Source organism: Parasteatoda tepidariorum, chromosome 11 (assembly GCF_982258835.1).
Source record: "Parasteatoda tepidariorum strain Cologne lab strain chromosome 11, Ptep-v5.0, whole genome shotgun sequence".
Lineage (NCBI taxonomy): Eukaryota > Metazoa > Arthropoda > Arachnida > Araneae > Theridiidae > Parasteatoda > Parasteatoda tepidariorum.
This window is the reverse complement of record NC_141765.1, coordinates 38735877-38748152: the sequence shown is the minus strand read 5'-3', so window position 1 is coordinate 38748152 and position 12276 is coordinate 38735877. Positions and strand designations below refer to the sequence as shown.

The 12276-nt window shown below is 25.3% G+C and overlaps 1 protein-coding gene across 4 annotated transcripts in view; it reads right to left on the bottom strand.

Moving 5' to 3' along the window:
- Positions 1 to 381: 381 nt before the first annotated feature.
- LOC107444734 (uncharacterized) overlaps positions 382 to 12276 on the bottom strand; it is a 45263-nt gene continuing 33368 nt past the window's right edge. For 2 of the 4 annotated variants that reach the window (XM_016058949.4, XM_016058948.4), the window contains exons 2-12: positions 11827 to 12008; positions 9439 to 9570; positions 7741 to 7843; positions 6117 to 6222; positions 5855 to 6027; positions 5642 to 5757; positions 5402 to 5471; positions 4022 to 4093; positions 2990 to 3129; positions 2198 to 2377; positions 382 to 1395 (exon numbers count right to left, since the gene is read on the bottom strand). In XM_016058949.4, coding sequence (XP_015914435.1) covers positions 2234 to 2377; positions 2990 to 3129; positions 4022 to 4093; positions 5402 to 5471; positions 5642 to 5757; positions 5855 to 6027; positions 6117 to 6222; positions 7741 to 7843; positions 9439 to 9570; positions 11827 to 11994 — 1224 coding nt within the window. In that variant the 5' untranslated portion in view covers positions 11995 to 12008 and the 3' untranslated portion in view covers positions 382 to 1395; positions 2198 to 2233. The remainder of the gene's footprint in view (positions 1396 to 2197; positions 2378 to 2989; positions 3130 to 4021; positions 4094 to 5401; positions 5472 to 5641; positions 5758 to 5854; positions 6028 to 6116; positions 6223 to 7740; positions 7844 to 9438; positions 9571 to 11826; positions 12009 to 12276) is intronic. The other 2 variants (XM_071187942.2, XM_016058951.4) reach the window with 1 other exon arrangement.

The window sequence follows — 12276 nt, the reverse complement described above, 5'->3', positions numbered from 1 at the left end:
AAGCAACAGTTTCATGGCACACATTAAAAAGTCAAGAAACTCTTCCAAGAATGAAATAACTTTCTAGTGACTAGACAAATTTTACACATTTTGTACCACAGATAAATGTAAAATTGAGACTAAAAAGTTGTAATAATTAAAATTTTAAGTAAAAAAATAGGCTTATTAATACTTTAAAAGTTACACCTGGAACAGATGACCTAAACATATTATAAAAGCTTCATCTAAACACTTATCTATCATTCAATTAGTCCACAAATTTTATCAGTTGTTAATAAGCTCAAACTTTTCTATCACAATCCAAACGATTTTCATTTACCAACGCATTTACTTTTTTTTATACGAACAATTCATACATTGTTCACTTATCTCACAGTTTAATTCATTCAAATTGAGTTCAGAAACATCAGTTAAAAGAATTAGTTCATAGGAATAAAAAAAAACTTTAAAACAAATCTGAAAAATTATACAAAAATTTATCTGAGCATTTTTTTCCTCTTTGACTCAAATAAATAACTAAAATTTATATTAAAATAGCAAATTTCATATTACAATAAGTGCTTTTGAACAGAAAAGTAAATAAGTGCCTTGATAGTTTAAAATAAAAATAACTAATTGCAAGTCGTATTCCAAATTTGGAAAACATTTTACAATTAGGCTTATACTTCATAGGTACTTCAATTATAACATGAAATGCTTAAAGTTAAAATTTTTTATAATTCAAATTAATTAAACAGACTCTCCCTTAAGAGACGTTTTTGGCAAAACTGCAATTCAAGAAATATTACTAGATTAATTGGAAGGTGATTTTTTAAAGGAAAAAAAAAATTATGGCAATTTTTGAGAGCGTGTAAAAAAATATCAATCCCAAAATAAAATTTTCTAATGTTTACAGCAGTTTAAACATGAAAAATATAGTGAATTCACTCAAAATGTAATCCCAAAAACAAAACATTCAATAATGTGTGCTGTATTTGATGTAACACATAAATATTTAACATGAAAAAATTACCAGGTTTTATCTAAAGATCTTTTAACATTTTTTAACAATAATTACTTCAATTAAACTTAATTTCAACAAAGCATACGCATTACATTATTTTTCAACATTCAACAATGAAAATCTACTTATCTTAATGAAACCATACATATATCAATAAGCCATGCAAATCAAACATTGCTGTGAGGCATGATATACATAAGACGATACAAACGTCCTTAATGGAGTATGAAGATAAATTTTTTCACAATTCTCATCGGTTACAAAAGGTTGCATTTATATGAAGAAGACATCAGGAATGAACGCAGAAGTCACAGAAGATGCAACCCTCGAAAATGGTACACATCCATAGCTCAGTTCCATAGTAAATTACAGCTTTTGTTTTGTACCAGCACCTAAAATTTATGTAAATTATTTGTAACTTATTTCAAGAAAGGGAACTGGAATATAAAAAATTATGCAACAAAATCGCTAAAAAAATACATATTTGAAATGCATTAAGTTTTGATAATTTTAAGACAGATAATTAGTATTGCAGTCTAGATTTAATTAATCCTGAATGATATTATATCCACGTGATTGATGATTTAATTCAAGATAAATTCCTCTTAGAAAAAACAAGATCATTCTAATAAATTACTTCCATGACTCAGGAAAAGATTATTATTTCCATAACTAAGAATGGATTATTTACAGCATTTATTTAATATTTGACTTGATGTCACAGCTATAGATTCAACTATTAAATTACTGTAACATTCAACAAACGCAAACTAAGAAAATTTGAGAAAAAAAAAAATTCCATAAAGTAATTTAACATATTTACTATTTTTGAAACAGTAATAAGAATTTGATGCAGAACTAAAAACAATACGGGTTTAACAACAGAGCCTAAACTACATATACATTAACTACATATACATTTTTAAACATGAATGTCTATCATGTGATTCAAAAATAAATTAAGTTTAAGAACTCATTTTTGTACAGAAAAATGTTATTTTGCCATCAAAAGGAAAAATTTTGAACAGAAGATAGAATAGGTGCCAATTTTTAAAGGCCTTAAATCAAATTTGAAAATATTATATTAACTTCTCAGATGTGTAACTAAAAAAAGGTCAAATAAATTTGAAACATGATAAACATTTGCTTAACTATTAATAATGAATGCTATAGTGGTCATCCAAAAATTCATACCCTTAACTATCATTAAGTTCCCAGCCAAAAATATCTTCAAAATGGCCTTGATGACAAAAGTTCCCCAGTATTCAAACGTCTTCTAGGAAGTTCGCCAAACATTTCAGTTCCATCACGCACACTACAAGCCAATGCACGAATGCTAGCTGCTATGTCAATTGGGACTTTTGGTGGGGATTCCTACAATAAAGAGATGAATGAGACAAAGATAACTTATTAGCATAAACAAAAAATTTGGTATTTCTTAATCGGCAGCCTTATTGACGATAGATGGAGTAAAAATATCATCAGTTTGTAACATTAATAAACTTCATAAAAACCTATCAATGATTTAAAATCCGAATCAAAGTTGACCAATTTACTAAAATATCAAGTTTCAATATAAGCTGAAGAAGCTTGAGAACAAAGGTTTAATTACAAATACTGCCTGCGACAAGTATTTTTCCGTTGTAATTTCCAAAAAAACACTTTTTCATTTATATAAACTGGTAGAAAAATAGAAGATATTTTCAATAATTCTCCATGATTAAGGATAATAAAAAGAATAAATATTATCAATACATTTTAATTTTAAATTGACAGATCTTAAACACATAAAAAAAATTCTTCTCCAGGACAAATTTTATTAATCTTTATGATGCAAAAATTTTAAGAAATCGCACAAAATTTAACTTAACTCTGCACTTTTTCAATTTTTTTAAAACTATCAATTTAACAGCAACAATATTTATGATACATCACAACAAATATATAGTTCATAAGCTGAATTGTACATTAGGCAAAAATTAATACCTTTTCTTCCTCATCGTCTATAGGTGGGTGTCGTGTAAGTTTAGTAAATGCTGGAATAGACATGGGAAGAGAATTTCCATAAATGGATCGTTCTTCTCCTTTCTTTTGAAAATCAGATGTACTTTCACTTTCTGAATCTGCTATGGAAAAAAAAAAGCCTATGAGTTTTGAAGTTAATCAGATTAATTAATAACAACTTAAGTGAAGGAAAAATATATAAATTACTAATTTACAAACAAGCAAATTGATAAATCTTGATATATTTTAAAGCTATTTATTATTCAAGAATTAAGTGTTAAGAATTAAGTCTGATAAAAAATCAAAAATAGAGAATTTAAGTTTGGTTTTAAAAGCATTCACTCGAATGCATACGCATTGGGGTGAAATCTCGACGCATCCTAGAAAGCATACGTTCAAATAGAAATAGTAAATGAAAAATAAACATAAAAAATTTCATATAAAATTAACTAAAGTGAAAACTACAATAAATGAAACAAGTTTTTCAAGGAGAAACAAATTTGACAGATTTCCTAAAATGACAAATTACTAGAAATACAAATTTTTTTAAATTCTAACATAGAAACAGATGACAAAATAATGTGAAGCATTGGCTACTAAAGAAATTAATGAAAAATAATATATTGATGTGCAATTTATGATTAATCTGTTAACTATCACAGAAACTTGAAATGCCACATTTAATAAAAGCGATACAATTTCATTTCTTCATTATATTTTAAAGTTAAAACTATTAATATAGACTTATTACAATAGTACTAAAGAAAGTTACAGCTAAAGAAAAAGACTAGAAACAGATTTAAAAGTAATAAAACATATAATCTGAATGGATAGCAACAGGTTCATGTTGCAATCAAATAAAAAAATATTTATTTAACCAAAATAATCTAGTTAATTGAAAATAAATTAAGTCTATCTCAACTTTGTACCAAGAGTTAAAATATGTGCCAAACTGAAGCATGTCACAGAAACATAATAAAGTTAAGTTACTAATAACATTAATATATTGATTACCTTCACTGTCTCCATCAGATACACCAGAAAATGATTCTTCCTTTGTTTCAAATTCTTCCATATCAAAAACACCTTTGTATTAAAAAAAAGAAAAGAAATCAAGTGAATCTTTTTTTATGTAAAAAATATAATGAAAAATAATTTTAATTACAATAAAGGAAAAGCATACATAAAAAGAGCTTGTTGAAACTTTGAGAAATTTAGTCATACTAATATAGCATTAATATATATTAACAATAATATAATTTCGTCATAATAATAACAGTTAAAGCATAAGATTTCTCAGTGAAATTAAAAATCATATCTTTTAAGATATCTGAGAATAATTTAAATCTGAAATATGGTAACTTCAGCCTTTAGAATTTTTATTGAAGATATTTTTCAGTGCTATTAAACTAACTAAAGCATTAATTTTTTTAAGAAATTAAGAATTTTTTAAAATTTTTTATAGCATTTCAAGACATCACTAATCAATTGTCTGACTTCAACATGTTTAAATTGTTTATATGAAAAGTTGGTCAAAATTCTTTCAAATAATTATAATTTCAACAATCAGCTAAAATAAATAAGCATCAGTTTAAACTGATGAAATTGATCTTACATTCAACACATAAATGTTATTGCATATGGAAACATGAAGGCACAACAAAAATAAAAAATAAATTATTTTCATGAATTTTAAACAATAATTTAAACTTAAATTATAAGTTTAGAACAGTTTCATTAAATGATTACATTATCATTGACACTGATTTAATGAATAATGATATTGATTTTTATGTTTCAAAATTTACTCCTTGAAACCTTTATGTTATATCTAAAAAATTTTAAAAGCATAACATAAAAAGAAAAAATAAAGAACAAGATTTTAAAACACTTTATTCTCTACAGATACCCTATTTATTGCAACTATGCTTTATTATTTATAATTCCATGGTCTTCATATCATATTTCAAGTTCTTGCAATAAAAGGCAAATGACATTTTCATGTTAAAATAACAAGTAACAGGAAAATAACAAGTTGAATCTCCTGAATGCTTCCTTCAGTCACTCTGGTTTTATTCCCACATTTTTCAACCAAATAATAATCCTTGGTATAAATTAATAAACTTTGTAAATTATTGAATGTGTAAGTAAAATCAACTGATTTAACCCATATAACATTTTTTTCTAAAAAGTATTAGCTCAAGAGAAGAGAAAATTGATCACTAAAAAGTTTGAAGGATTTACTTAGCAATTATTAAATAAATCTAAAAAAGTAGTGTTTCTAATAAATAATTGTACATGAAAAATGAAAAAAAAAATTTTTTTTTTAAACTTAAAATATGAACCAATGAAGAATGTTCACAGAAAAAATATATAACTAAGCAGTAACCTTACCACCAACATCAATACTAGCAGGAGCTCGTTTTAGCTCACGCTTTCCTTTTGTCCTTGAGCGAGATGGATTCTAAAAGAAAGGAAGAAAAACTTACATACTTTTCTAAGATCAAAATACATTTCTTTACATACAAACAAATATGTTCTATTAATTAATTGCAGAAAAACAAACAAATTAAAAAAAATTGAGTAGAAAATCATTCAATTATGAAAGAATATGCTTCATAAATTTTTACTTACAGATACAGTTCTCCTAAGAGATCGGACTCTCTGTTGTTTGACAATTTCCTCAGTAGGAATCTCAGATGTTTCACTTCTGTCAAATGCAGAATCTGTAGAAGCAGATGATTCATTGGCTAATATAAAAATTTAATAGAATTTAATAATATATATTGTTGATGAAATATTTATGATATTCATTATAACAATAACAATGGCAAGAAAAATAATCACCAGAATCTCTGTTTAAAGCAGATGAAGAACCCAATGAATTTTCACCTGAACCTTCGTCATGACTATTTCCACTCTCTTTACATTTAAGCATCAAGTACACCATAGCTTGCTTATGCTTTCTTACTTGTTGTAATAAGTTGTTGTATTTCAATTGTTGTTCATCATTATATTGACTAAAAGATTTCAAATAAAATTGTACTTTAATAATTACATAAGAATCTATAGGCTAAAACTACCATAGATCTAAAAACATAATATTCACCGTATACGAATTTCCATAGCTCTTTGTTCCTCTTTTAAATAATTGGAAACTTGACTCTGAACAACTTCTATGGAACTTCCAATGTTTCCATTATGGAATTCAACACCTGACAAAATGCAAATTAGTATTAAGATATTTTATTCCTTTTCCGCTCTATTTTATATACCGGATAATTGAAGTGATATGACAAAGAAAAACGAAAAAGAAAGAAGTGCTAACAACAGTAATATATAAAATTAACAGAGTAGGAAATTCAAAGGAGAAAGTGTACAAAATAAAAATTCAGGGCAAAAATACAAATTATGTTCATATTTTGAGAGTATAAGTGATGCATCTATAATATATTTTGCATCTATCAATAATTTGGAATAATTTATGCTTCGGTACATAAAAAAATTTAGTTTAAAAACTTTTTGTAAAACTTCTGTCACCACCTTTTGATTACAAATATCCAGGCAGAGTAACATGTCCATGCCCTTTCGCATTGTGAATAAGTCTAAATGCTTTTGTATTTTTCAATTTGGCTTGAGTCTTTCAACAAGTTTTAAAATTTAAGATAATTAAACTCATTTGCGTTGAAAACCAAATTTCAATTTTAAAATCTAAAAATACCACATTCTATATTTAATAATTTAACTAAACAATTAAATAATGACTTAAGTTCTCAAGTTAAAATTAAATTGTAGTAACATGATTTTTAAACACTTTGTGTTCACATTTTTTTTAGTACAGTCATTTTATAAATCTTATAGTTATTTTACACCTATATGAGTGATTTGTCTGGTACCTATAATGATATACCTTCCTAACGATAACTATCTTTAATACTGTAGATTCTAGCTTTCATTGGATATGAAAAGATAATGAGAAAATTCACAATTTTAAATAAGGACAACCTTGTTTAGTCTTGTTAAAACAATATATATATATATATATATATATTTGAAGAACCTACGACCTGAAAAAACATTTAATTTATTTACATAACATTTATTTAGTTCAGTAAATTGAACTTAAATATTTACAATGGTATGTACTATTCTTCAGAATAAAACAATTTTTTGCATTATGTCTTTCAATCATAACCTAAAATGATAACTTAGCATGCATATTTATAACACTTACAGCATATTTTTTAATTATAATTTAAAAAGGTAATCTAAAGAAAAGATCTTGCAGTTTTATAATTGACAAGGAGATAACTTCATAAGAATTAAAGAAAATTTGGAGACAATGGACAATGAAAGGTGGATAGTCTCATAACTTTTATTTTTCTAGAAAATATGTGCCTTGATTTTTGCTGATCTCCAAAGCAAAGAAAATGGCCTAATATGCTTTGTTACCTAATAAGCTCTGCAAGTTGGTGTTGAAAAAAATATTTAAGATGTTAAGAGAATGCCCTTTCAAAACTCAAAGTGTCCTTTTTCAGAGAGGAAGCACACTGTTCTTATTTATTCCTAGGGAGAACTCTGCTATATTTAAAAAATTATATAATTGCTACAAATTGATATCTTAATAAAGCTGGGTACAAGTTCAATAGATACAATTACTACTTTTGGTAGTATTTTATCCATTACATAGATTGGTAATAAAGATAAACTAAATGTAAAAATAAAATGCTTACCAATATTTTGAATGAAATTATCATTTATTTCTGGTAAAATCAGTTTGAATAATGAAGAATATTTCACAGACTCCATTAAGGATGATATATGAACAGGATCAGTCTACACAATAAGAATGAACAACAAGAACATAAATTGCTTGAAATTAAAATAACTTAAAAAAAAAAGCATGAGTACAAGTAAACATAGTTTAAATCTAAAAAGTAGCAAATAAATCAAACAGTCTATAAACTAAACAAAAGCTAATAAATATAAGTTATTTTTACCTACAAAAACATGACCAGGCTCAAAAAATAGCTTGGGTTTTTTGAAAGGAAATTTAAGAAATTAGAGGACAAATTAAGAAAATTTAACATAATCAATGCATAGTCATTTCCATACAGATAGGAAATTTTTTTTCCTACATCAAATGCATGTTGAATTGCTGCTTTATGCCTCTGACAGTGTTTAACTATTAAATTTTTAGAGTAATAAAATTTTACAAAATTATTAGTTGTATATAAGGCAAACTAGGCTACATGGCAAAATAACCCATGTTATTTACTAGAGTTTTAAATAGAATTTCAAAGTTTATATAATCTTTTAGAATAATTTATTTTTAGTTGGAACTAAACATGCACTATTATATCTAAGTTTTGTGTATTTTTTTCTCAACCAGGTTAATTTGCATTACATTTCTTTTCCTATTAATATATTTTTTATATTGGCATTTTTTTTAACATTAACATATTTTTTTACTATTAATATATTTTTTTTAATATTAATATATTTTTTAAACATAAATCTTTAATATTATTCTATTTTAGTTAATAGTTCTGGTTTAAAGTGACTAGAAATAGAGAAAAATATATACTTTTAGAAGAACGAGAGTTAGACTGGGAGCCTTATGCAAAATTTGCATTTGACTCTAATAAAAACTAGACTTTAAATTTTTTGGTAAAATAGAACATTCAAAAATTCAAATGAAAACAAATACAAAAACAACTGTTTCTTTCAATGTTTTTGGTAAAAATATTTTATAAATTCACTTTACAATTACATAAAAAAAAAATTTATAGCATCATAATTAAACTTTTTAAATACATTTAAATTAACAAATCACACATAATAATAATCAAAACTACCAATAATATAATGCAATCATAATTAGAAATAGCACACTAACTTGTCTAAATGCAATAGATAAATTACACACAAAAGAAATAAATCCCTTAGAAAATATGACAAAGAAAAGTTTGAGTGAAATTAAACAAATTATTTTCTAAAAAAACTGTTTATCTGTCATCTTTGATTTGCTTCAGAAATACAAAGACTCTTGAAACAATAAGTATAAATTAACAAAAAAAAAAAACCCAAGTAATGAAATTCACATAAAAGATAGGATCCTTTATTGAGACACAAATAGTGTAACAGGAAAAAGACTCTTGAAACAATAAGTATAAATTAACAAAAAAAAAAAAAACCCAAGTAATGAAATTCACATAAAAGATAGGATCCTTTATTGAGACACAAATAGTGTAACAGGAAAAATAAGAACATAAACACAGTAAACAAGACTTAAATTTAAAAGTGAGAATGCTTAACACACCTCACTCACATACTGAGAAATAAGAAATTAAGAAGATAACAGTTGGTTATATTGTATTTTAAAGAATGTATAAAATTTTAAAATGTGCATCAAAATATAGATACAATACCTGAGCTTGCATGCTGACATATACTTTATCATTATCATATGCATGCTTGGCAAATACATCCATCATACAACAAACACATGTGGTTATAGACCAATCATCCACAAGCCTTTCCTTGCACAATCGCTGTTGAGACTGAAATCATAAAAGAAAAAAGTTAATTGAAACTCATTTAATTTGTTTAAAAAATGTACCTAGTTTTAATCAAAATACTTTTCATGATTTTTGAGAATCGTGGTATATCTTTAAGGACAAGGGTTTTTGTTCTTTAATAAAACAAAGGTCAACCTCTCGAGACCTCAGCTTTGAATAATCACAGAAAATTTGATTTTTACTAAGTAATATGTAGCTTAGAAGAAATGAAATTCATAAATAAAATAAATATATATTTTTTTAAAAAAAATTATCAATTTTAAAATTTTACTACTTTTTTTAATTATTTGATTCACTTTTTATTTAAGCATTTTTTGTACATGTTGTAGGATACTTTTATAGTGCATTTCTTCAAATTTTGATCTAGCTAGTAGATCAAAAATTTTCATCTATTAGCTAGACTCAAATAGTGAGATATTTATCTAGCCTAAAACTGTCTTGAAGGTAAATCAAACTTCTCACCTAGGGGTCCAAAACCTTTTTAAGTGAAGGGTACAACAGTTTGACAAATGCCCACGTAATTAGACACGTTGACTGCAATTGTGATAATTTATGCATAAACTTCATTGTTTTGAATACCAAATTCTTTTTATCGGTCTACTTCCTAATATATAAACAAAAAATAAATGCTTTTGAATATTAAAATTCATTCAAACCTAAAGAACATAAAAGTGATACTTTTTCAAAAATAAAAAAAAATTACTTGGAGTCAAATTGAAAAGATATAAAGATGAGGAAAAAGTAATTTTTTTTATTTTATCACATCACACGATGTAAAGGCTTATTTAAAAATAAACTGTGATGTCTGTAGAATAAAAGTAAAACAAATAAATATTTTATTGAGCAATGTTAATGCAAATTAAATATTTTAATTTAAGAAATTTTAGGGTTGTCTAAAATAATTTAAAATAAAACATATTAAGCTCAAAATAAGTTGGGAACAGTTTTAACTTCAAGATATTTATATTTAGTGAATTATTAGAGATATTATGAAAATTAAAACTTAAACAGTTTTTTAAGCCACAAAAAAATTAGAAAAAATGATAAAGAAACAGTAAAGTTTTTTCCCCCATGTTCAAATTTTATGTGTTGCAATAATATTGTATTAAAAATTATTTAATTATTTTTAATTATTGCAAAAAAAATGATAAATTCTTTACTTAAGCTTTTTTTAAATATTGTAGGATATGATTATAGTGTATTCCATAAAACTGAACAAAGTTCAATCAAACTTCTAACCTTTCTTATAATTTTTCAGAGTAATTAACTAAAAATTCTAACCAACAAAAATAAAATCAATCACTTTGTCAATCAATTATTGCACTAAGAAGAAAAAATTTTTATGTTTTAACTTGCTGAATAAAATTAAATAATTTTTCCAAAATATTATAAATCCTTTAAAAAGTATTTTAGTAAATATAAAAAACTATTTCTTCTTACATATAATTCGATAATTAAACAGGGATGTAACATGCATTTCGCCGAGCCGATGTTTCCTTACTATATTTTAATATTCTTTCTCGCATACTGGTTGGGGTATAAACTTAGAAAAAAAAATTAACGTCTTTTGGAACAACATAAAAATTTAAGGTGCAAAAGAAAGAGAGAAAAGATTCGATACATAACTTAAATTTAATTTTAAGAATCACTCTAACCAAATCAAATGATAAATTAATTAATTTCACAATTTGATTTCTAAAAATATTCATTGTAAATTTTTTTAGAAAGATGGCTTTATTCTTATTTTCATGGACACAGGTGGTAATTTACATTTATAATAAAAGATACAACGAAAATTAATAATAAAAACTCGGTGATTTTTATATCAAAGCCAACTCAATTCAATTTTTAATTTATGTAAAGCCAAAATGTTTTAGATAAAGATAGTTAAAAAATTGTAGCTGGTTTTACTTAAACCTTGACTTTAAAAAAAATACCCATATACTTAGAGCAGAATAATAAATTTGTTAACAGATATTACTAATAACTTATGCAAGATAAAATCTGGTAACAAAATAATGCCTGGTACTTGTGAAGCCTTAATAAAACAAAAACAAAGAAAAATATTGAAACCAGATGATAAAAAAAAGAAGATTCTGAATTTGTTTTATTAGAAAAAAAATTATAAATTAGCTAAGAAAGTTTATTTCCAAGGGGAAAAAAACATAAAAGTACAGTAATTAGAACAGAAATGTAACTAATTAGATAAGTATACATGCAAAAGTTTATTATATTTACCATGGTAACTCCAGCTAAGTCCAAAGTACAGACATAAATCTTTGATGAGAAGAATGAATCAGTTTGAACATTTTTCGGAACACCGGCATCTGAGGGATCTTGTAAATTTAAAGCACTCCCTCTAGTATGCACACGAACATTCAAACAAGAGCAAGTTAACATAATCATGATCACAGATAATCCTAGAAAAGAAGTTCATAATTAAAACAGCTATTTTAAGTTATTGATTAACTCTCTGAGAGTTGAGCCCCTAGATCAGTGTGGAGGGGTATGTTCAGACATTTCGTGAAAGGTCCGGTTTCTGTAAAATTGCGAAAAAATTACTCGCAACTTGTGAATATAAAATAAACGTCAAGTCACATTCTTTCAACCAGGGTCCTGCTTTTATGAATTCGTGCAAATAGGGTCCGGTTATTGCAAAAAAAATTTCAAGGAGTTTTTAAATTTTAA